This window comes from Protopterus annectens, chromosome 1.part0 (genome assembly GCF_019279795.1).
Source record: "Protopterus annectens isolate FY-2018-M chromosome 1.part0, PAN1.0, whole genome shotgun sequence".
NCBI lineage: Eukaryota > Metazoa > Chordata > Ceratodontiformes > Protopteridae > Protopterus > Protopterus annectens.
The window spans coordinates 466,811,348-466,837,411 of NC_056725.1; the positions used below are offsets into that span (position 1 = coordinate 466,811,348).

The window sequence follows — 26,064 nt, forward strand, 5'->3', positions numbered from 1 at the left end:
GGCCTAAGCAAGGAATGCAGTATGAATGAAAACCTTTATGAGGTATTTGCTTTCCACAGGTAATACAATTAACTTTTACTGACATCGGTTTAGAGCAAGAAAAAGGATCCCCAATGGGGTACTTAGCTTTTTTGAAGACTTCGGTTCTGAAACTCGAAAAAGAAAATTTCAAGAGTCAGCCGACCGGCACTTGCAAACTTGCTTCTGCTTCAGGCACCGCGCGGCAAGAAAGACTGATGTAATGGCGTCGGCTGCATGCTTTATACCCTTGACGACCTGACGTCATGGAAGAGACAGCATCCGACGCAGGACCCAAGACTTTGAAATTCAGGCTGGCTGAGTGCTACTGCAGGCAGATTAACCCAAATGTAATGACTGCAACAGTGAAACACGAAGAACATCTTTGCATTTACGCAGTTAACTAAACTGTTCTTAATGGTAACTGAAAATGTCATTTAGACTACAAACTTTCAAGCATTCCATTAAAAATGATGTTTAGTGCAAAAGGAGAAATAAAAATGGACACTAACTTCAAGCTCAACAGAACATTCCAGCCCTTGCAGCCTCAGTGATAATAATCAAAATTATATTCGCTGCCTTTAGGTTTGTTACTGATCCAGCAAGATGAACTATTCTCTACACAAGTAACAGTTTTACATTCTGAAACTCATAACATTCATTGCGTATAATGTGCAAAACTAGTGACTTATATACACTAAGTCTAAGATAACTGCTCTCCATTAGTTTTTTTTTTCTTCTCACAACAAAGTGCAAGTAAATAAATAACTGAACTTGGAGGGAGCCCGCTCATTCAGTACTTGCATTTTTTGTTAGCATGAGATAAAATGACTACAATTAAATATGGAGATTTTTTTCTCCATCTTAGCATACTTTGTCCCTGCAGCAAACAACCAGTTTAAATACAGGTAAATAAATTACCTCTTCCAAACTGATATACTTTCAGATGACAACACTGCTTGCTACAACTAGCTGGGCAAGGGAACAGTAAATGAATTAAAACTTAATGTCTTTCAAACCTTCCTGCACCTCAACTCTCCTGTAACCACACGCTCTCCTAAAATTGAAGAGTGAAGAAATTAACTGAAAAAAACACAAAATACTCAATGTCAACATTTACATTTCTTCCTAATTTGTATATAGAATTTCATATCCTCTAAAATAGTCTGCTGAACTGATTGCACCTACCAGAAGCGCCATTGTCTAGAATTGAGAATTTTAGATCACAAAACAATAAAACATAGAGAAAAACATTTCTACTTTTAGCTCTGAATACAATTACTTCATTAGTATAACATATTCCATGATGTGACCATAAGGAATAAGGGTTAAAAAGGATGAGTCTTCCTTCCAAGTTCATGTACAGTTTTGTTGTAAACTGTTCTGTTAACTTTTCACATACTCATCCCTTTTTCCACTAAGTCCACTACATCTAAAATTAATCAACATTTTTTAAGATGTGTTAATTAGTATGAAACTAAGTATGTTCATAGAATTGCTTAGAAAATGTGCACTTAAAAACTAGTAACTGTGATTTTTAAACTGTTTTCCCCAAAGTTTTCCTCAGTACTTTTACTTTACTCCACTTACAATGGTCAGATGGAGAAAAATATCAGCTAAATCCATTAAGACTGCCTTAACCTCATCTCCAGTACATAGCAAACATACAACCCGCATAACTGTAGAGGCCATTGCACTTGCCTCATGCGAGTGAATGCTGCCACACAATCATAATAAAGGCTACTGCACTTGTGGCTTAGTGACACTACCACAAGCCCCAAGACTGCTGCCGGATTTGCTGCCTCTTCTCCAAAAGCATCAAGGCATCTTGGAACCCATCAAACTTTTGCCCTGTATGAGGGTGAGTACACCCTTCTTCATCCCACCACCAACAGTTGCTCAAGCTGGTAGCCAAGTCTCGAGTTGCCTGGGTCAGAGTCAAGGTTGCCTTGCTCTGTGCCAATACAGCTGAATACATCAAGGTTTTCCCATGAGGACTTCAATACAAGTCAAATCATCCTGTCTATGGGAGATTCTACACCCAAGAAGAATACTGGGGGGGGCACTCTGGGAAGCACCTTGCAGGACATTTTCAGACAAGCTACTGGGTCTGTGGCCATCTACCTCTCAAGTACTTCACCAAATCTGACATCACAGAGCGATTGCAGAATCTATGCCCTCTTCAGCTTCGGTATCAAGAATGGCAGACTCTGGAGGACAATCTATGCATTTCCTCTTGCATGAATATTTCTTAATGGTCCCTGGGGGTTACAAGCCTGTGGAAAAAAAAAGAAACCGAACTGGATACCTCAGAATGAACCTGCAGGAGATTCCTGACCACCTCTGTTCAGGTGAATTAAAAGGTAGACAAGCTGGCACCCCTGAAGATTAGTCTGCATGAACAGTGCAGATACTGAAAATAGCATAGTGTTCAAGGTCAGGGGCCCACTGAGATCAACATCAACAATACCTTGACAAAGTTCATTCCTTGTAGCCTTGCCTCTGACAATGGGAATGGCAAAGCCACTGACTGTGGATCCAACATTAATGGTAACATTCCCAAAGCCAACCTCTTTCAGAACAACTGTGTTGATAAAAAAAAGTTACATCTTCCATAGCGTTCCATCTGTGTTGTCGATCTTCACCAATCCTTGACAGTGGGTTTGGTTCCGAGCCTCGGAATAAAGATGGCTGTTTACTTTAGCTTGCACTCTCCAAACTCCCGAGCTAGGCTCTACCCATAATACTCCTCTCTGAAATTACCTCAGATCGAGTTTGCCAACGAGTGGCAGATAGACGTGAAAGGTCATGGATACATGATAATCAAGTTAAACGAGGGCAAGAGAGTCTCCTTACAGGTAAACTAGTCAAGGGCTAACTTTGGTCTACTAAGTCTCAGGAAGGGTGACAGTGGATGGGGATGTCAAGGATTGGTGAAGACTGACAACACAGATGGACCGTTACGGTAAGACAAAGTACAGTTGTGTACACCTACCATAAATGTAGATGTTCTAGTGTATTCACTGTTGCAGTCATCACATTTGGGTTATCTGCTTGCAGTAGCCCTCAGTCGGCCTGATTATCCAAGTCTTGGGTCCTGCGTCGGCTGCTGTCATCTTCCATGAAGTCAGGTAGTCAGGGGTATAAAGCATGCAGTCGATGTCATTACATCAGTTTTTCTTGCCCCAGATGTCAGGTGCCCCCAGAATGGGAAGCAATTATATACAAGGTTACACCTCCAACAAAAAAGCAAATACACCAAAAAGCTTTAAGCATAGTAAACAAGAAAAGAGGTATAGTCAATAGAAGTCAGGGGGCTGGAGGGAGGGTAACCAGGAATGCAACAGTGAATACACTATCATCTACATTTATGTAAGTGTACACAACTGTACTATGTCTTCGTGTTTCACTGTTGGAGTCATCACATTTGGGTAGATTCCCAAAGCGAAGGATGGGAGGAGATAATAGCATTAGGAACAGCTATAAGGCCCTGCAAGACTGCAGTGGCAAAGCCAGCTCTGGATTTAGAAAAAAATAGCAAATGGTAATGCTTGGTTAGGGTACATACAGAACTCCAGGTAGCAGCTTCTAGGATGTCTCTGGTAGGGACACATCTGAGAAAGGCTGTAGAGGTAGATGCAGCACTGGTTGAATGTGGTCTTATCCCCTGTGGTTTTCGATGGTGCTTATAGCAGAAACGAATGCAATAGCCTGTCCACTTAGAAATGGTTTGTTTTGAAATGGCCTTCCCCTCTGCCCCTGCAGCAAATGCAACCAGCAGCTGTTCAGATTTCCTGAGAGGTTTAGTCCTGTCCAAGTAAAATCTAAGTTCTCTGTGCACATCCAAGGAGTGCAGTATTTGTTCCCCTTTGTTCTGTGGATTAGAAAAGAAGGTTGGCAAATGAATGGCCTGATTAAGGGCCACACTGGATACCACCTTGGGCATGGAGGGATTGGTCCTGAAGGACACCCTGTCTGCATGAAAGATGATGAAAGGCACCACTGCCATGAGGGCCTGTAATTTAGGCACCCTTCTTGCTGAAGTGATGGCTAGAAGGAAGGCTGTTTTCCAAGAAAGGAATTTCAACTCTGCATTTGCAGCTGGCTCAAAGGGGAGTAGAGTGAGCTTTTCCAATACAAAGTTAAGGTCCCAGGCTGGAGTACGGGCTCTCTTGGGTGGTCATAAGATTTTGGCCCCTCTGAGGAATTGCTTCAGCAGTGGATGAAAGAAGAGGGGTGGTTCTGTATTGTAATGAGCTGAAATGGCTGAGGCATGAATTTTGATGGAGGAAAAGGAAAGGCCCTTGTGAAGCATCTCAGTTAAGTATTGAAGAATCTGAGGTAAATTGGGCTCTGCTGTGCCCATCCCCCGAGTTTGGCTCTAGGAACAGAATATTTTCCATTTTTCAGAATAGGATTTTCTAGTAATAGGCCTTCTTTGCCTCCAGAATGACATCCATCACTTGCTTACTGAGGGATGGTAACGGAGAGATCAGGTAATTAGGCAGGCTGCCAGGTTCAGGGTTTGAAGCTGTGGGTGCAGAATCTGGCCCTCCTGTTGGGACAGCAGGGAAGGGGTCTGAAGCAGGTGCCAAGGTTCCAGCAGTGACACTGTGCAAGAGGGGGTACCCAGTGTTGGCATGGCCAGTCTGGTGCAATCCGTATTTTCCTTGTTTTTTCCTGTTTGATCTTTAGTAGAAACTTGGGAGAGGAGAGGCAGTGGGGGAAAGACAAACTGACCGTTTTTTCCAGGTGAACGACAGGGCATCCATTTATGCCTAAGGTGGTATCCAGTGTAGCCCTTAACCAAACAATTCATTTGCCAACCTTTTATCCAAATCCACAGAACAAGGGGGAGAAAATTCTGCATTCTTTGGACGTACACAAACAACTTAGACTCTATTTGGACAAAATTAAAGTTTTCAGAAAGAGACAGCAATTACTAGTGGCATATGCCACAGCATCACAAGGAAAGGCCATCTCCAAGCAGACTATTTCAAAGTGGATAGGTCATTGCATTCATTTCTGCTACTCACAGCATAGAAAACCAGTGCCTAAGGGCATTAGGCCACATTCAGCCACAGCTGCAGCCACTTCTGCAGCCTTTCTCAGGGAAGTACCAACCAAGGACATTTTGGAGGCTGCTACTTGGAGTTCAGTGCATACCTTTACAAAACATTACAATCTGCCTCTTTACTCTAAATCCAGGGAAGGCTTTGCCACTGCAGTTCTGTTTAGCTCCAGACCCCCAACCATAGCTTTGGGACTCAACCCAAATGTAATGATTCCAACAGTGAAACACAAAGAAAATAGTACAGTTGTGTACACTTACCATAAATGTAGATGTTCAAGTGTATTCACTGTTGCAGTCCAGGTTACCCACCCACCATTCCCCTTATTTTTACTGGAACTTATCTTTACTTCTCTAATCTAGGCAACTTAGGTGGTGTACCTGCTTATAGATGAAGGTAAAGCTTATTTTAGTACATGTATGTTTTATTTACATATTTTTAGCCTACTTTTTTGGGGGCACCTGACGTCTGGGGCAAGAAAAACTAAATAAAATGGCATCGGCTGCATCTTTTATACCCCTGACGACCTGATGTCAGGGAAAAGGCAACAGCAACCGACACAGGACCCAAGACATTGGAATTCAGGCCGACTGTGGGCAACCTGCCAGCAGGATAACCCAAATGTAATGACTGCAACAGTGAAACACGAAGAACATCTGATAGTGCATGTAGCCTGCTCTGAAGCATAGGTATCTTCTGCAAGATTCCCTTTATTGGGATGTGCAGGTAGGCTTCCTTTAAATCCAGTGTTGCCAACCAGGCATCTATGCCTAGCATGGGAAGCAGCTGATGAAGAGTTAGCATCTTGAATTTTGGGATTACCAAAAAAGTGTTTAGGATAGACAGGTCCAGGACAGGATGCCAGGAATGGTCTTTTCTGGGTACCAGGAAAAGTCTTGAGTAGAAACTCTGCCCCCCATTCTTCTTCTGGGACAGGTTGAATAGCCATGATGCTTAAAAGAGAGAGAACTTGCTTTTGAGCCTCTGCCCACTGATTTGGGGGGTAGGTCTGGCCAACCGTTTGGGGTTGGTAAGGATTGGAAGTGGAATCTGTATCCTTAGGAAACTATACTTAAAACCCATTTGTCCTGGGTAATGAGTTTCCAATTTTTTCCATGCAGGGCAATCCGCAATCTTTCCCCCTAAAGGAACAGTCAGTTGAGCAGGGCTTGGAAGATTTAAAGTTAAGTCATTGAGACAGTTTACCATAGGGGGGAGTCTTACTACTCCCTACTTTGCAAGTGGGAGCCCTCCCACTGCTTAGGCCTGTGAGCACCTTGGGACTGAAGCCTGGGTGTTCTGCTGGTTCTGGGTTTGGACTGAGAAGGCCTGGAAGAGGCAGGAAAGAATCAATTCTTACAGGGCCAATGCCTACTAAATCTGGGAGGCTGTACTTGCAGGAAATCTTTCACAGTTTGCATAGATTTTAGCTTTTTCCTCCACCTTTTTAAGTATTACTACTGCTTTGTTGCCAAAAAGGCGGTCTTGGTTTAAGGGATCATCCAGTAATTTAGCTTTAACATGATCTGGCAAAGATTGCTCCTTAAGCCAAACATACCTTCTAAGTACAGACCCAGTGGTACAGACCCAGTGACAGCAGCCCTGCAAGATGCCTCTAATGAATCAAAACCACACTGCAAAGTATGTTTTCCAACTTGTTCAGCAGAATGCATTAAATCCTGTAATTCTTTATTTTCAGCACAGTCAGGAATCAACATCATTTTCTGTTTAAGCAGTCCAATAATATGCTGCTGATATTTTAACATATGAAACTGGCAGTTTAAAGCCCTAATGGCCAAAGTTGCAGAAGTGTATACCTTCTTACCCCAACTATCCAGCACCCTGGAATCTCTATCAGAGGGGGTAGGATTTTTGGCAGTAGTAGCCTTAATGCCCTTGGGGTCCCTGTGACATGGTCTCAGGATCTGCAGAAGGATTTTTAAAAAGGAACTTGTGAGAGTCAGGTACCCTGTAATACCTGTCAGGTTTTCTGAGAGCAGGAGGTAAAGTGTCAGGAGCCAGGCTAGATTCCGAGAAGGCATCATCTACAATGTCCACTACAGGAGGGATAGCTAAAGGCCTGTGTTGAGGCAGGAGTAAGAATTCCCTAAGCCTCTTTTTGGAGTCTAGAGTAACCCTGGATTTCCCAGTGGAAATGCTCCCTAAGTGTATGCAAGGTTTCACCAAAAGCCAAATACTCTGGAGGGGAAGCAGAGGGAATGGAGTCCTCTGCATCAGAATTCTCATAGGTAGATCAGGGCAAATCCTGGTCATCAGAGAAAACAGAAATTTCAGAATCCTGATCAGAAGGAAAATCAGTCCTAGGTCTCTCGTAGAGGGGGAAGAGTGGCTTCCCCTGATTAGAGTAATAAGGTCTTCAGCCATTCTTATTTGTTTTTTAGGGATATGGGCCTGACCATGTGGTCTGGGCATCGGTTTACTAGGCATGGATCGAGTTTTAGGCCTTGAAAAAGAAGATGGCATTGGTTTAATATGCAAGTCAGTAGGCCTGAATACACTCTCAGAAGCCGGTGCCAGAACAGCAGCTCCGGACCCATCCCAGGTAGAGACATCCGCAGGTTCCACGGTCGAAGCATCTCGCGGCATACCGGACTCCGAATGGGTCTCAGTAGAGGCCTGCAAATCTGAAGTAGTGCGTATAAGGGGTTGCGAAAGCGCCTCACTGAGTACTGGCAAACTGGCAACTAGCTTAGGAGAAGCTTCGTCAGCAGCTTTGGACCTATGCGGTCTGCCTATGGCTTTATCTTTGCTTTTTTTGGAATGTCGCTAGTCGAGTGGCTTACCGAAGCCATTTCTGGATAATTGAACAGAGTACCAAAATATTTGGATGCTTAAATGAACAGACGAATAGTACGAGGTTTGAATAAGGCACAAAACCAACAGCGAGGGACGTCGCGGTCTGGGCCTAAGCAAGGAATGCAGTACGAATGAAAATCTTTATGAGGTACTTGCTTTCCACAAGAAATACAATTATTAACTTGTACTGACATCGGTTTAGAGCAAGAAAAAGGATCCCCAATGGGGTACTTAGCTTAGCTGAAGACTTTGGATCTGAAACTCGAAAACAAAAATTTCAGGAGTCGGCCGACCGGCACTTGCAAACTGCTTCTGCTTCAGGCACCGCACAGCATGGTGTCGGTTGCATGCTTTATACCCCTGACTACCTGATGTCATGGAAGATGAGACCGCAATCGACGCAGGACCCAAGACTTATAATCAGGCCAACTGAGGGCTACTGCAAGCAGATAGAAACAAATTAAACTATTTAGGGATAACAATATCAAAATTTCTGAATATTCCAAAAAAAAATGACAGACTTAGCTGAAAGCTGGCTTGAACACAGCTTTACGGCAACATAGCAAATGAAAAAATGACAGACAGGAAAGGCAGAGCTGAGTGGTAAACTGCTGTTTATTTAATAAACAGCAGTTTACCACTCAGCTCTGCCGTTCCTGTCTATTGCTTTTTCCAACATGGCAAATGAGATCTGGGGTAACAGGGAGAAGGGGATTATGGGTAAAATCTTAGCTCGAGAGTTTTTGGCTGGCACGAACTTTGATACAAGGCCGACTCGGTTCAGAGGGCTCGGAACTGAACCCATCAGTGATAAATGGAATGAAGATCAACAACGATGAATACCTTCAAAGGTATTTAAAAGGAGTACAGGGAGTACCAACAATGGCACGGGACAGTTTACCAATAGTAGAAGGACAAACAGAAAATTAGCTTCTATAAGAAAGGGAGGGGTGGGTAAAAGTACAAAGAATTATAAAGGGAAATATGGAAGAAGGAAATGTAAAAATGAATAACTACTCACAAAAAACTAAGCCAAGATTCGAGAGAATGAATGAACACGTCTGGTCTGCAAATCGGCAAACGAGATCTGAGGTTATTTCTGACAGGAGCATTATGGGTAGAGCCTGGCTTGAGAGCTTGGAGAGTGCAAGCTAAAGTAAAGAGGCTCGGAACCGAGCCCACTGTCAGGGAATGGGTGAAGGTTGACAACATCAGATCTATTGTTATCAGTGTCTGGACATTCAACTCCAGTCTCCGTAGAAGTGGTTCTAATACACTGGCTGGTAAGGAAAACCAAGATTTAACAAAACAGTTGGAACTGACAAGGTGTGTATATCCAGCCTAAAACCAAAGGGTTAAGTGTCAGACATTTTCAGCTTGACTTGCAGAATTGCGCCTCTCAACTTTTCACGTTCAAATTCTGTCATAGGTATGCATCAATTGAAACACCTAGGTAATGATGGTAAGCAACGTACATTACTGTAGATTCCACTATCAGAAAGAAATGTAAACTTTCAGTTCTAACTAGTTTAATACGAGGCTTTTCATGAAAAACTGACTGGCAACTTGGAAATAACTAACAGGTAAACTCAGTAGTGGGCCATTTTTCTTCCAATCCAGACTTCTTTGGTTGTGAGTCTACAGAGGAAGGTTTAACATTATCTGATTTGTGTTTCTTGTTCATTTTATGTCTAGGAGATTCGTCTTACACAGCTACTAGCTTGGCCTTGAATGTTAAGGGAGTCGACAATAAATCACTGGTCAAGATGACAGCTCTTTTGGAGTCAACACTGAATCACTGATGGAGATGAAGGCTCTACTGGCAGCAGGAGCAAGACCTTTCTCAATTGTACACAGTTACAATTTTTTTTAAACAGTACTGGTTTTTAAAAGTGTTAGAAATGTCACAACCTGCCTAAAAATATTCTTTACCTTAACAGCATTGTACAGGGAATACTTGGCTTGAGGCAGTGTGTTTTATGACCACATGTGCATTTCTGGAAAGCGTTCCTGTTTATAAATACCAGAAAATCAGCAGAGCACAAAGCAGTCAAGAGCAAAATGCAAGGTACGAAAAAATGCCAGAGGCCCTGGGAAGATATGAATGTAGATGAATGCACAGGAAAGTCAAAATAAAGAACTAAACAATGGGGAGTGGGTTTTTTCTAGAAAATCTTAAACAAGAAAGCATAACCTGAGACAATTTCAATGATGCTTCTGTGGTGACACAGGGAAACAGATCTAAAGTACTGCACATAAAATAAGAGGATCAAGGAACCAGGGAAAGTTTCAGATGGTGAGCTGCACACACCATCTTAACAAAGATGTACCTCCTTATATCAAATAAAAGGTAATATTAACTAACCAGTTATTCAGCTCCTACAGACAGTGTGTGACAGTGTGGCACTCTGCTACAAAACGTGTCAGATTACACTCCCAGGGGATGATTAACTGTGACATTAACACAACCACTGGTCTCACCTTATGGCTCAACAGTTACTCACTTAGAAGCCAGGACTGAGGAGCACTTATGAGGCCTTAATTTGGTCTTACTATTGGTGAATAACCCTTCAGTAAGGTCACTCCTGTAAGCCAAAATTCAACACCTTTCAGAAGTTAGAAATGAACGAAAGCTTCACCTCCACATGTGAATTTACATGCTTCAGAGACCATCACTTTCTCTTTCTGAGAATGTCAACAATGTTTGTACAACCTCAACAAATAAAACATTTCTGAGACTATACAAGTACAATGTTTAAATCTACATCTATAGCAATGCTGAAATCCTTTTCTTTATCTTTTTGCTGTACTTGTATTTTTAACAAATGCAGTCAGTTTGAACAGCTTATTAGTTTTCACTGTTAAACACTTCAGTTGCTATTACTTTTCAATACTTGTCATTCGATCATCTAGTCAATTATATTTTTTTAAGAGTTATGTCATTTGTTTATTTTATGTACAGTTCTTAAACTTCTTGCCTAGGTCGTGGCTGAAGAGACAGTCAGCCTACCTACAAAATTAAATTAACTTATCAGTAAGTGTTTCTACACCTCAAAATATTTTCTATACAATTAACTGAACTTCCAGTTATCTTTCACCTCCAGCCTAGTCCAGCACCATCACTTAATGAAGACTGCTTTATCCACTGCCGAGGTACAGTCCTATAAAGAACACTCAAAGCTCTCACCCACCTCTCCTCCGTAAGTTCCGATCTTTTGCTACTAATCCAAGACCCATCATTTTTGGACCGGCTCCATAAATTTGCAGTTTTCTGAGTTCTGGATTCTTTTCAATATCTTCTTCTGAGGGCTCAGGCTAGGGGAACAAAGAAAACAATTTATATCATTACTAACAGTACAAAAGCTTTTATAAGTGTCATATTCCTCATATTTTGTTAACAGGACAGGCACAATGTGGGAGTACCTATCAGAAGAAATAGTTCAGAAAGTCATGCTACAGCATTTTGTTTTCAGTCATAAAAAAAATTACCTAAACCCCAAGTGACATGCTCAACTGAAACAAACATGAGATGCTTATACAAGGATATGAACACTTCATATTTCACTAAGCTGGTAACTAATCACCACAGCTCTCATCCATGCAATCATGAGGGCTTTTCAGTTTTTCTGGTCCTAACTCCTCCACCAACTGCTGGAATATTACCATGCAGACAGATTGGCAGCTAACAGCGGATGAAACAACTGATGTCTTACTGAATTAACTGTTCAAGGAGGTAATTTAAGCTCTTCCAATATTACCTAGCTTGGCTAGCAGTCAAGCCTGGATAAATTTACAAGACTGACAGTTCTTACTGTACTTAAGACAAAAGACTTGCAACCTTTCACAAAATGGGCACAGGTTATCAGGGATATACAAGGAGGAAATGAAGTTAAGACAAATAGATTTGTAATGAATATATTAGAAGCTGCACGCAGTCAAGCAAGAGTACTAAACAGGAAAACGGAGCTACTATACCAAGATGTAGAAATAGTAAACTGTAAATAACCTACACTCTTTTAGCAACAAGGGCCACACCAAAGAGCAAGAAGGATGGGGTCTATATTATATGAATGAAATTTCATATAATCGAACACTGCAAACAGCAAAAATGGTCAACTTCGAACCCCTTATTGTGGGAGGCACAGCCCCCTAAACCCCCCACTAATTATATATACCAATTCGGAGATTGTACTACAGTGAGAAAAGGGCAAATTTCCCAATCTTCACTGTACCGTGATCTCACAAAAAACACATCAATGAATGTCATTTTTGCATATACAGACGTTCAATTTTGGACTTTCATACTTCTAACAGGAACTCGAAGGATGAACATCATTTCAGTTATGCCATCACTAATTCTCCTGGGAGTCCCTTCAAGATGGTTGTCAGAGAACATTCCTAGCTGCCCACCAAGTGAAGCACCACAATTCTGTAGTGACCTTCTATGAAGTGGATTACTGAGAGAGCATCCCATTTTTATGGCAAAGAAAACAAAAATATCTAGAAGTTTAAACTTGGAATGTCTGCTCTGAAGCCACAAGAACAAAGTTCTGACTGTAACCCAGTCTACCCTGAATCCACTAGCAACTTGGGTGGTGAAAGAGTATATTAGAAAAGACGTCGAGTGACCAGCTGGCACTGGCTCACACAAACCGGGTGATGGGAGGTGGCCCAACTAGCTGCAATTCTTGCAGCTACAGGAAACAGAGGTACACAATATGCAATCTACGGACTAGAAACGTGAGCTTGGCTCTATCAAGTTGCATCTGTGTGGTAATCCTGAACAGAAGTGTGCAGAAAAGGGCATATTCACATGGGAAAGCAAATAAGGTTCCTGTATCCCTACAAGCTTACATATCAGCAAATTTGGGAAGGGGGGCTAAAACTAGAAAACAGAAAAAAAATCCACATGGTTACTTGGAAGGCAGTTGCTATGCAACCACTATCACTCTGATGATGGAGAATGGACAAAGTGAAATAAATGGTTAGCAGACTACAAAAATTCTAAATATGAATTTACATAACCAGTGTGGACTGATGGACTGAAGTACAGTTTTGTACCTACCATAAATGTAGATGTTCGAGTGCTAATACAGCTGCAGTAATCACAGATGGGTTCTCTGCCGTCAGGCGGGTCCTCGGTCGGCCGAATTCCAAAGTCTAGGTCCGGCGTCGGTTGTTGTCACTTTCTTTCCTGACGTCAGTGCGACAGGGGTATATAAGACACAGCCGACGCCATTTTCTTCAGTCTTTCTTGCCCCAGATGTCAGGTGCCCCCAGAAGGAAGGCAATACATATATATATATATATATATATATATATATATATATATATTCATGCAATGCAATATAATCAAAAAACAGTAGTTGCAAGCAAATATACCATAGAAGGATAACCCAGTCAGGTTGTATGAGGAGGGGTTAGCCCCTAGGCCTTTACCAAGAGGGGAAGGAGGGAGGGTAACCTGCACTGCAGCTGTATTAGCACTCGAACAGCTACATTTATGGTAGGTACAAAACTGTACTATGTTCATCGTGCATACAGCTGCAGTAATCACAGATGGGTAGAATCCCAAAGCTACGCACAGGGTGGTAGACACTAGGTGGAACTGGGATGAGCCAGAATGCCCTGCAACACAGCAGTGGCAAAGCCTGCTCTAGTTTTGGAGTATAAAGGCAGGTGGTAGTGTTTGGTGAAGGTGTGCACAGAACTCCAAGTGGCTGCCTCCAAAATATCTTTGCTAGGAACTCCTCTGAGGAAGGCTGTAGAGGTAGCTGTGGCCCTGGTGGAGTGGGATCTGATGCCTGAAGGGACAGATTTTCCATGAAAGGAGTAACAAAACCGTATGCAGTGGCCTATCCATTTTGAAATTGTCTGTTTGGTAACTGGCTTCCCTTGAGCTCCTACAGCATAGGACACAAAGTTGTTCTGATTTCCTGAAAGGCTTTGTTCTGTCCAAATAATAACGTAGCTGTCTATGGATGTCTAAGGAGTGTAGCAGTCTTTCCCCTTTATTTTGAGGATTGGGGTAAAAGGTAGGTAAGTGTATGGCTTGATTTAAAGCTACCCTGGATACCACTTTAGGCATAAATGACGGACTGGTTCAAAGGGAAACCCTGTCCTGATGGAAGATGAGAAAGGGCTGCACAGCCATGAGGGCTTGTAGTTCCGAAACCCTACGAGCTGAGGTAATGGCCAGAAGGAAAGCTGTTTTCCGGGACAAATATTGCAAATCTGCTGAGGCAGCTGGTTCAAAAGGAGGCAATGTTAATTTTTCTAGAATGTAATTAAGATCCCAGGCTGGTATTGGTTGTTTCCTTGAAGGTCTTATATTCTTAGCCCCTCTGAGGAACTGTCTTAAGAGTGGGTGAGAGAATAAGGGTGCATCGGTGTTGAGTTCTGCAGAAATGGCTGGGGCATGAATTTTTATGGAGGAAAATGAAAGTCCACTGTTCAACAGCTCAGCTAGGTACTGTAATATCGGAGGCAAATTCAGTTTTCTAGGATCCTGGCCTTTTTTCTCATTCCAAGAGCAAAACCGTTTCCATTTTGCGGAGTAAGCCTTTCTAGTAGATGGTCTTCTGGCCTCCAAAATGACATCCTGCACCTCTTTGGAGAGTAGGGACTGTTGTGGTGTTAAGGAATTTTCCATGCAGCGAGATTGAGTGTTTTCAGCTGACTGTGGAGTTCTGTAGCTGTGATGAGTCAGTAGAAGAGGCATTAGAGGTAGAGACCAGGGAGGAGTATGCGTTAGGCTCCTCAGGAGTGGGTACCAGTGTTGTCTTTGCCAGTCTGGAGCAATCAGTATCATCTTCGGTCTGTCTGCTCTTGCTTTCAAGAGTACCTTGGGCAGAAGAGGCAAAGGTGGGAAAGCGTAAACTGTCCATGCTGCCCAACTGAAAGAAAGGGCGTCCACTCTCCAGGCCTTTGGATGAAAGGTCCTTGAACAGAACTTTTCCAATTGAGGATTCCTGTGGGAGGCGATGAGATCTATGTCTGGCCTTCCCCACGCTTGGATTATCTTTGTAAACACTTGAGGATGCAACTTCCATTCGTGTGGGTCTGTCATAATTCTGCTTAGATTGTCTGCCAGCGTGTTTTCCAAACCTGGCAAGTACTGTGCTTGAAGTTTGATTTGCCATTCCAGAGCGACATGGCTAGTCTGCACAAGGGGTATGAATGTGTTCCTCCTTGTTTGTTTATGTACCACATTACTGTGGTGTTGTCTGTTCTTATCAATAATTGCCCTGGATGCAGGAGGTCCTTGAAAGCTGTAATTGCATTTATCACTGCTAGCATTTCTTTTTGATTGATGTGAAGGTGCTTTTCCTTTTGGGACCATTTGCCCTGAATGCACCTGTCTGTCATGTGCGCCCCCCAGGCGTAGTCTGAGGCGTCTGTTGTGATGACTTGATTTGCTTGAGGCTTGCAGAATGGAAGACCTGTGTTTGTTTGACATGCTTGGGCCCACCATAGAAATTCCTTTTGCAAACATGGGATTATTGGTATCATTGTTTCCAAACTGTGGCTGTGTTGAGACCATAGGTTTTTTAGGCACCACTGAAGTTTCCTCATGTGCAACTTTGCACATGGGATTAAAAGAATGCAAGATGCCATGAAGCCCAGAGCCTGCAGGATTTTCCTTGCAGTGAGCCTGGTACAATTTGCTAGCATTTTGAAGTACTGAGTTAGTTGCTCCTGTTTTTCTGGCATGAGGTAGGCCATCTGGGTGTTTGTGTCCACGTTGGCACCCAGGAAAATTATTTTCTGAGATGGTGTTAGCCTGGATTTCTCTTTGTTGACTGTGTATCCCAGAGAATTCAATAACCGTGCTACATAAGCCAAATGTTCCAGAAGTATGTGCTTGCTGTGCGCTTGGATCAGGCAGTCGTCCAAATAAGGGTAAATTTGTATCCCTTGAAGTCTGCAGTAGGCAATTACTGATGCCAGGCATTTCGTGAATACTCTGGGTGCAGCAGATAAGCCAAAGGGCAATGCAGAGAATTGATAGTGGATTGAACCTGCAAGAAATCGGAGGTATCTTCTGCAGCTTTGTCTGATTGGGACATGCAGGTATGCCTCCTTGAGGTCCAATGTTACCAGCCAAAACTCCTTGCCCAGCATGGGAAGAAGCTGCTGTAATGTGAGCATCTTGAATTTTGGTACGAGTAGAAATGTGTTTAGGATGGAGAAGTCCAAAATGGGTCTCCAGTCGGTTCCTTTCCTTGGCACCAGAAATAGTCTGGAATAAAAACCTTGGCCTTGTTCGTGAGTAGGTACCTCTTGAATAGCTTTCATGTCCATGAGCTTTGAAATTTGTATTTGTGCCTCTGCCCTTTGATTGTGTGGCAGGTTTGGCATGCCTCTCATTTTTGGAAGAGTGTGAAAATGAAATCTGTAGCCTCTGTTTATAATGTCCAGGATCTATTTGTCTGTTGTGATAATATGCCAATTTCTTGTAAATAATGCCAGCTTTCCTCCCAAGGGTGCTGCCAGCTGAGACTTGCTTGGCATGAAAAGGAGGAAGTCATTGGGTTTGTTTTCTGTATTGTTGTTCGCCACCTCTTGGTGCTGGAGTTTGCCATTGTCTGCCTCTATATGATCCTTGAGATTGTCCTCTGCCCCGTCCCTTGTGCGTCTGTATCTACCTCTTTGGGGCTTGTCCGTGGCTGGAAAGGACCAGTTTTTAGAAGGCCAATTTCTTCTAAAATGTGGTGGTTGAACCTGTAGAAAAGCTTTGACAGTTTGCATAGATTTAGCTTTTTCTTCCATTTTCCGTAGTATCTCCTCAGCATTAGTACCAAATAGTACATCCTTTTGTAAAGGAGCATCTAGTAGTTTAGCTTTAACATGATCAGGCAAGATTTGTTCCCTAAGCCAGGCATGTCTACGAATGACTGATCCTGTAACAGCAGCTCTACTTGAGGCCTTTAAGGCATCATAGCCACATTGTAAGGTGTGTTTACCCACTTGTTCTGCACTATGCATCATATCCTGCAACTCCTTCAAATCTGGTTGTTCAGGTTGAGACATTTTATTTCTTAATTGTGATAACAGAAACTGCTGATATTTAAGCATATGGAACTGACAATTTAAGGCCCTCATGGCTAGGGTGGCCGAGGTATATACCTTTTTTCCCCACCTTTCTAAGGATCTAGACTCTCTTTCGGAAAGTAGTGGATTCTTAGCAGTACAGGCCTTCATTCCCTTGGGGCCTTGAGAAATGGTTTCAGGGTCAGCATTATGGCTTTTGTAAAGAAATTGGTGAGAGTTAGGAACGCTGTAGTACCTATCAGGCTTGACTGGGGCAGGAGGGCAGGGAATCCGGATTAAGGCAAGCCTCCGAGTAAACATCATCAAGTATGTCCAAGACAGGAGGTATCGCCAGAGGTCTGTGTTGAGGTAACAAAAGAAATTCCCTAAGTCTTTTCTTGGAATCAGAAAAGTCTTGGCCTTCCCAATGGAAGTGTTCCCTCAAGGTGTGCAAGGTTTCCCCAAAAGAAAAATCCTCTGGAGGAGATACAGAAGGAATGGACTGCTCTGCATCAGAATCTTCAAAAGGGGAGTACGAGTGCTCCTCTACATCAGAATGTTCTGAAAAAATGGAGCCCTGGTCAGAAGAGGGAGAATCTTCCTCCACTCTGGGTCTCTTTGTCTGGAGGGGGTTGGGAACCCCTGATAAGAGTAATTAAATCCTCAGCCATTTTTAGCATCTGCTTTTTAGGCATGGGGCCTGGAGATGGGCCCTGCGCAACAGGCCTCTTGGGATGCATGGCTGATTTGGACTTAGAAAAGGCCTTAATGGAAAAGGAAGATGACGGTCTAAAGACACCATGGGTGGAAGTGGGCCTGTCCACATTAGGAGGCTCAACACTCACAGTGGCTTCAGTGGTTGTAGTCTGGGTATGGGCCGAGGTACCTGCGGTCTCGGTTACAGAAGACACCGCCAAAGAAGTGTAGTCGGTAGTCAGGGGCTGCATAGGCGTCTCGCTGAGAACCGGACAACGTGTAGCCGGTTTTGGCGTGGTGTCGGTGGAGACCGCGGGCCTTGCGTGTCGGTCCTTGTCCTTGCATTTTTTGGACAAAACGGTAGTCGGAGTCTCCGACGACATTTTATAATCAAAGGCTTTACCAAAAAAGTGTTGGGCGAACTCTGCCAGACGCCTAATAGTGCGTTTATTGAAAGTAGCGCAAAAGCGACAGCCCGAGACGTCGTGGTCTGGGCCTAAACAAGGTATGCAGAGGGAATGGAAATCCTTATGCGGTATTTGCTTCCCACAAGAAATACAATTGTTAACTTTGTCTGACATCGGTCTGAGGCAAGAAAAGTTTCCCCAACGGGGTACTTAGCTTTAAAGAAGACTTCGGTTTCCAATTTTTCGTAAATTCAGGAGCTGGCCGACCGACACTTGCGAACTGCTTCTGCGTCGGGCACCGCGCGGCAAAAAAGACTGAAGAAAATGGCGTCGGCTGTGTCTTATATACCCCTGTCGCACTGACGTCAGGAAAGAAAGCGACAACAACCGACGCCGGACCTAGACTTTGGAATTCGGCCGACCGAGGACCCGCCTGACGGCAGAGAACCCATCTGTGCTTACTGTAGCTGTATGCACGATGAACATCATGGTTAACAGTACAGCCAAAAGCAACTACCAACCAAAGGATTTCTACAAAGTCAACTACAAATGCTCACTAAGTCACAAGGTAGACTTCCAACAACTACTTAATGTGCTGTCATAACACAAAAAGTACAGTTGTGTCACACTTACCATAAAGTACAGTTATGTAAACTTAACATAAATGTAGATGCTCAAGTGTATTCACTGTTGCAGTCATCACAGTCAGCCGGAATACCAGAGTCTTGGGATTTCTGTGTCTGATGCTGTAGCCTCTTCCATGACGTCAGGGGTATAAAACATGCAGCAGACGCAATTACAAAACTTTTTCTTGCCCCAGATGTCAGGAGTCCCCAAAATAGGAAGCTATTACATGGAGTGGAACACCACCAGTAAAAAGTAAATACCCATGCCATAAAAGATGGCCATAGAGAGGGTGGGTAGAAAGGATACAGAAAGCCAGGGGACTGGAGGGAGGGAAACCAGGACTGCAACAGTGAATACACTCTAACATCTACATTTATGGTAAGTGTACACAACTGTACTATGTTCTTCGTGTTTCACTGTTGCATTCATCACACTTGGATTGATTCCCAAAGCAGAGGAAGGGTGGAGACAGTCAACAAGTGTTAGGGCTGGCTAGCAGACCTTGTAAGACTGCTGTAGCAAATCCAGCTCTGGATTTAGAAAAAATAGGTAACTGATAATGCTTGGTGAAGGTGTGTACAGAACTCCAGGTTGCAGCTTCCAGGATGTCCTGGTAGGGACTTCCCCTGAGAAATGCTGCAGAAGTTAAAGCAGCTCTAGTGGAATGAGAGCTGATCCCCTGAGGGGTAGGTTTTCCATGGTGCTTGTAGCAGAAATGGATGCAGTGTGCTATCTGTTTGGAAATGGTTTGCTTTGAAATGGCCTTGCCCTCTGCCTCTGTAGCAAAGCTGACTAGCAGCTGGTCAGATTTTCTGAAAGGGTTAGTCCTGTCAAGCTAGAACCTACGCTGCCTGTCTACGTCCAGGGAGTGCAGGATCCGCTCCCCTTTATTCTGAGGATTAGGGTAAAAAGTAGGCAAATGAATGGATTGGTTTAAAGCCACACTAGATACCACCTTGGGCATAAATGATGGGTTAGTCCTGTGGGAGACCCTGTCCGCATGGAAGATAATGAAGTTTTCCACGACCATATGGGCCTGCAATTCAGACACTCTTCTTGCTGAAGTGATGGCTAGAAGAAAAACTGTTTTCCATGACAGGAATTTTAACTTAGCTGTGGCAGCAGGTTCAAAGTGTGGAAGCATGAGCATTTCCAATACAAAGTTAAGGTCCCAGGCAGGAGTGAGAGCTTTCTTAAGGGGGTCTTAAATTCTTGGCTCCTCTCAGGAACTGTTTGAGCAGAGGATGGGAAAAAATGGGTGGCTCAGTATTAATGACCTGAGATGGCAGAGGCATGGATCTTAATTAAAGAGAAGGATAGGCCGTTGTAGAGCATTTCTGCTAAGTAATCTAGTATATGAGGTAGGTTGGGCAGAGTTGTGTCCATTCCCTGAGACTAGCTCCAGGAGCAGTATCTTTTCCAATTTTGCGAACAGGATTTTCTCATACTAGGCCCCCTTGCCTCAAGAATGACATCCAGCACCGGCTTACTGAGTTGCTAGAGAAGAATTAAGTGGATGAGCCAGGCTGGTAGGTTCAGGGTCGGTAGCTGAGGGTGCAGAATCTGGCCCGCCTGCTGGGACAGCAGGGAAGGAGTCTGAGGCAGGTGCCATGGTGGCAGCACTGTCAAGCTGCGCAAAAGAGGGTACCAGTGCTGGCGTGGCCAGTCTGGTACAATCAGGATTGTTCTTGGCTTGTCCTGTATGACCTTTAATAGAACCTTCGAGAGGAGGGGCAGAGGGGGAAAGGCATAGATAGAGAGGTTTTCCCAGGTGAAGGACAGGGCATCCACTTTCCAAGCTTGGCTGTGGGGAGTTCTGGTGCAATATTTGCTCAATTGATAGTTCTGAGGGGAAGCAAAAAGGTCCACCTCTAGTGTCCCCCACCTGTGCCTCAAAAGCTCAAATATTTTGGGTTCCAGTTTCCACTCGTGTGGGTCCGTGAGATTTCTGCTTAAGTCTGCCAGTGAATTTAGTTTGCCTGGCAGGAATTGAGCCTGCAGGTGCACTTGGCTGCTCAAGGCTGTGTTCCACAGAGTCATGGCTAATCTGCAGAGTGGTTCAGAATAGGTTCCCCCCTGCTTATCTACCATATAACTGTGGTGTTGTCTGTCTTTACCAATACTTGTCCTGGAAGAATAAGGCCTTTGGAGGCTGTCAGAGCATTCTGTACAGCTAACATTTCTTTTTGATTAATATGCAGATGCATTTGCTTTGGGTTCCACTTGTCCTGAATATACTGCCCTGCCATGTGAGCCCCCCAAGCATAGTCTGATACATCTGTTATTAGGGTTTGGGCGGCAGGGGGTAGAGTAAAAGGGAGTCCCTTGTTGTGGTTGCAGGCCTCTGCCCACCAAAGGAACTCTGTCCTTAAGCAAGGAATAATAGGAATCATTGTTTCCAGGTCCTGAAAATGTTGACACCAAAGACTTTTTAGGTACCACTGAAGTTTCCTCATATGCAGTCTTGCATATAGAATTAATAGAATATAAGCAGCCATGAATCCCAGAGCTTGCAGTATTTTTCTTGCAGATAGTCGGGTTTTGGTGGCCAGTACCATTGAAGTAGTTCGTCAAATAAATTTGTTTCTCTGGAGTGAGGAATACCATCTAGGAAGTTGTGTTCAAGCTTGCTCCCAGGAACACAATCTGTTGGCTGGGTACCAGCTGTGACTGACTTCTTTTTGTTGATGGTGTACCCCAGTAAAGTTAGAAGTCTCTTTACAAATGCCAGGTGTTCTAGTAGCAAGTCCTGTCTGCCTGAATCAGGCAGTCATCCGCGTACGGGCAAATCTGAATGCTTTTCTGCCTACAATATGCAATGGGTGGAGCTAGGCACTTTGTAAATACCCTGGGCGCAGTAGATAAGCCAAACGGAAGTGCAGAGAAAGTACAGTTGTGTACACTTACCATAAATGTAGATGTTAGAGTGCAGTCACTGTAGCAGTCATCACATTTGGGTTATCTGCTTGCAGTAGCCCTCAGTCAGCCTGATTATCAAAGTCTTGGGTCCTGCATCGGTTGCTGTCTCATCTTCCATGACGTTAGGTAGTCAGGGGTATAAAGCATGCAGCAGACACCATTACATCAGTTTTTTCTTGCCCCAGATGTCAGGTGCCCCCAGAATGGGAAGCAATTATATATACAAGGTTACACCTCTAACAAAAAGGTAAATACACCAAAAAGCTTTAAACATAGTAAGGAAGAACAGAGCTATAGCCAATAGAAGTCAGGGGGCTGGAGGGAGGGTAACTAGGACGGCAACAGTAAATACACTTGAACATCTACATTTATGGTAAGTGTACTACACTTGAACATCTACATTTATGGTAAGTGTACACAAATGTACTATGATCTTCATGTTTCACTGTTGCAGTCATCACATTTGGGTAGATACCAAAAGCTAAGTACGGGAGGAGGAAATTAGCATTAGGACCAACTATAAGGCCCTGCAAGACTGCAGTGGCAAAGCCAGCTCTGAATTTACAGAAAATTGGCAAATGGTAATGCTTGGTGAAGGTATGTACAGAACTCCATGTAGCAGCTTCTAGGATGTCTCTGGTAGGGACACCTCTGAGAAAGGATGTAGAGGTAGATGCAGCCCTGGTTGAATGTGGTCTTATCCCCTGAGGTTTTCGATAGTGCTTATAGCAGAAATGAATGCAATAGCCTATCCACTTAGAAATGCTTTGCTTTGAAATGGCCTTCCCCTCTGCCCCTGCAGCAAATGCAACCAGCAGTTGTTCAGATTTTCTGAGCGGTTTAGTCCTATCCAAATAAAATCTAAGTTGCCTGTGCAAATCTAAGGAGTGCAGTATTCGTTCCCCTTTGATCTGTGGATTAGAAAAGAAGGTTGGCAAATGAATGGACTAATTAAGGGCCACACTGGACACCACCTTAGGCATGAAGGAGGGACTGGTCCTGAGGGACACCCTTTCCGCAAGAAAAATGATGAAAGGCTCCACTACCATAAGTCCTGTAATTCAGACACCCTTCTTGCTGAAGTGATGGCTAAAAGGAAGGCCATTTTTCCAAGAAAGGCATTTCAAATCTGCATTTACAGCTGGATGAAAATAAGGTAGAGTGAGTTTTTCCAACACAAAGTTAAGGTCCCAAGCTGGAGTAGGGGCTCTCCTGGGTGGTCTTATGTTTTTGGCCCCTCTGAGGAACTGCTTCAGCAATGGGTGAAGGAAGAGGGTGGTTCTGTGTTGTAATGAGCTGAAATGGCTGAGGAATGAATTTTGATGGAGGAAAAGGAAAGGCCCTTGTGAAGCATCTCAGTTAAATATTGAAGAATCTGAGGTAAATTGGGCGCTGTTTTGTTCCAGTAACAGAACCTTTTCCATTTTTCAGCATAGGATTTTCTAGTACTAGGCCTCCTTGCCTCCAGAATGACATCCAACACTTGCTTACTGAGAGATGGTAACAGAGAGATCAGGTAATTAGCCAAGCTGCCAGGTTCAGGGTTTGAAGCTGTGGGTGCAGAATCTGGCTCTCCTGCTGGGACAGCAGGGCAGGGGTCTGAGGCAGGTGCCATGGTGCCAGCAGTGACACACTGCACAGAAGGGGGTAGCAGTGTTGGTGTGGCCAGTCTGGTGCAATCAGTATTGTCCTTGGTTCGTCCTGTTTGATCTTTAGTAGTACCTTGGGGAGGAGAGGCAGAGGGGGAAAGGCATAAACTAAGTCCTTCCAGGTGAAGGACAGGGCATCCACTTTCCAAGCATGTTTGTGGGGAGCCCTTGTGCAGAATTTGTCCAATTGGTAGTTCTGGGGGAAGATGAACAGGTCTATATCTGGGCTCCCCCATTTGTTTCTCAACATGTTGAATATCTTTGGTTGCAGTTTCCACTCGTGTGGGTCCATGAGATTTTTGCTTAGTTCGTCTGCCAGTGTATTTTAAGTTTCCTGGCAGGAATTGTGCCTGTAGGTGCACTTCGTAGCTCAAGTCTGTGCTCCACAGAGCCATGGCTAGTCTGCAGAGAGGGTATGAATGGGTTCACCTTTGCTTGTTTATGTACCACATAACAGTGGCGTTGTCCGTCTTTACCATTAGTTGCCCTGGAAGAATGTGGTCCTTGAAGGCTGTCAGAGCATTCTGTACAGCTAACATTTCTTTTTGATTGATATGCAGGTGCATTTGACTTGGGTTCCATTTGCCCTGAATGCACTTCCCTGCCAAGTAAGCCCCCCATGCATAGTCTGATGAGGGGTTAGAGTGAATGGCAGTCCCTTGTTTTGGTGGCCCACCTCTGCTCACCAAAGGAACTCTATCTGTAGATAAGGTATAATAGGAATCATTGCTTCTAGATCCTGAGAATGTTGATACCATATAGGCTTTTTAGCTACCACTGTAGTATCCCCATATGCAGTCTTACATATGGAATTAGAAGAATGCAGGAGGCCATGAACCCCAGGGCTTGCAGTATTTTCCTTGCAGATAACTGGGTCTTTGGGGCCAGTAGTTTGAAGTAGACTGTCAGATGAACTTGTTTCACTGGCGTGAGGAAAGCCAACTGGGAAGTTGTGTTCAAGCTTGCTCCCAGGAATACAATTTGTTGGCAGGGTACCAGATGTGATTTTGTTTCATTTATGGTGTACCCCAAAGAAGTTAGCAATTTTTGTACAAAAGCCAGATGATTCAATAGTATGTCCTGGCTTTCTGCTTGAATTAGACAATCGTCCAGGTATGGCTATATTTGGATATTTCTTTGCCTTCAAAATGCAATGACTGGAGCTAGGCACTTTGTCTCATCTACTGCGCCCAGGGTATTCACAAAGGGCAGTGCAGAGAACTGATAGTGCATGTAGCCTGCTTTGAAGCGTAGGTATCTTCTTCAAGATTCCCTCGTCGGGATGTGCAGGTAGGCTTCCTTTAAATACAGTGTTGCCAACCAGGCATCCTTGTCTAGCATAGGAAGCAGCTGGTGAAGAGTTAGCATCTTGAATTTTGGGATCACCAAAAAAGTGTTTAGGATAGAGAGGTCCAGGATAGGATGCCAGGAATAGTCTTTTCTGGGCACCAGGAAAAGTCTTGAGTAGAAACCTTGCCCCCTTTCCACTTCTGGAACAGGCTGAATAGCCCTGATGCTTGAGAGAGAGAAAATTTGCTTTTGAGCCTCTGCACACTGATTTGGGGCTAGATCTGGCCAACAGTTTGGGGTTGGTAAGGAGTGAAAGTGGAATCTGTATCCTTGGGAAACTATATTTAAAACCCATTTGTCCTGGGTAATGAGTTCCCAATTTTCTGCCTGCAGGGCAATCTTAACCCTAAAGGAGCAGTAAGTTGTGCAGGGCTTAGAAGATTTAAAGTTAAGTCATTGAGACAGTTTACCATTGGGGGGGGGGGGGTCTTACCACTCCCAGCTTTGGAAGTGGGAGCCCCACAACTTAGTCCTGTGAGTACCTTGGGACTGAAGCCTGGGTGTTCTGCTGGTTCTGGGTTTGGACTGAGAAGGCCTGGAAGAGGCAGGAAAGGACCAATTTTTAGAGGGCCAATGCCTACTAAATCTGGGAGGCTGCACTTGCAGAAAATCTTTAACAGTTTGCATAGATTTAGCTTTCTCCTCCATCTTAAGTACTACTACTGTTTTGTTACCAAACAGACTGTCTTGGTTTAAGGGAGCATCCAGCAATTTAGCTTTGACATGATCTGGCAAAGATTGCTCCTTAAGCCAAGCATGCCTTCTAAGTACAGACACAGTGGCAGCAGCCCTGTAAGATGCCTCTAGTGAATCAAAACCACATTGTAAAATATGTTTTCCAACTTGTTCAGCAGAATGCATTAAATCCTGTAAATCTTTATTTTCAGCAAAGTCAGGAATCATCATCTTCTGTTTAAGTAATCCAATAATATGCTGCTGATACTTTAACATATGAAACTGGCAGTTTAAGGCCCTAATGCCCAAGGTTGCAGAAGTGTATAACTTCTTACCCCATCTATCCAGCGCCCTGGAATCTCTATCAGAGGGGGTAGGATTTTTGGCAGAAGTAGCCTTAATGCCCTTGGGTCCCTGTGAAATGGTCTCAGGATCCCCAGTAGGATTTTAAAGAGGAACTTGTGAGAGTCAGGAACCCTGTAATATATATCAGGTTTTCTGGGAGCAGGAGTTAGAGAGTCAGGGGACCAATCTAGATTCTAAAAAAGCATCATCAATGTCCAGTACAGGGGAAATAGCTAAAGGCCTGTGTTGTGGCAGGAGTAAGAAATCCCTAAGCCTCTTTTTAGAGTCACAGTAATCCTGGCTTTCCCAGCGAAAATGCTTCCTAAGAGTAATGCAAGGTTTCACCAAAAGAGAAATCCTCTGGAGGGGAAGCAGACAGAAAAGAATCCTCTGCATCAGAATCCTCATAGGTAGATAAGGGTAAATCCTGGTCATCAGAGGAAACAGAAATTTCAG

At 43.8% G+C, this 26,064-nt stretch overlaps 1 protein-coding gene across 2 annotated transcripts in view; it reads right to left on the minus strand.

Moving 5' to 3' along the window:
- The window catches only part of KDM5C (lysine demethylase 5C), a gene marked incomplete at its 5' end in the record, with an annotated part of 2,556,543 nt that overhangs the window by 2,462,857 nt on the left and 67,622 nt on the right, over window positions 1-26,064 (minus strand). For both annotated transcript variants that reach the window (XM_044060510.1, XM_044060501.1), the window contains 1 exon segment: window positions 11,099-11,222. In XM_044060510.1, coding sequence (XP_043916445.1) covers window positions 11,099-11,222 — 124 coding nt within the window.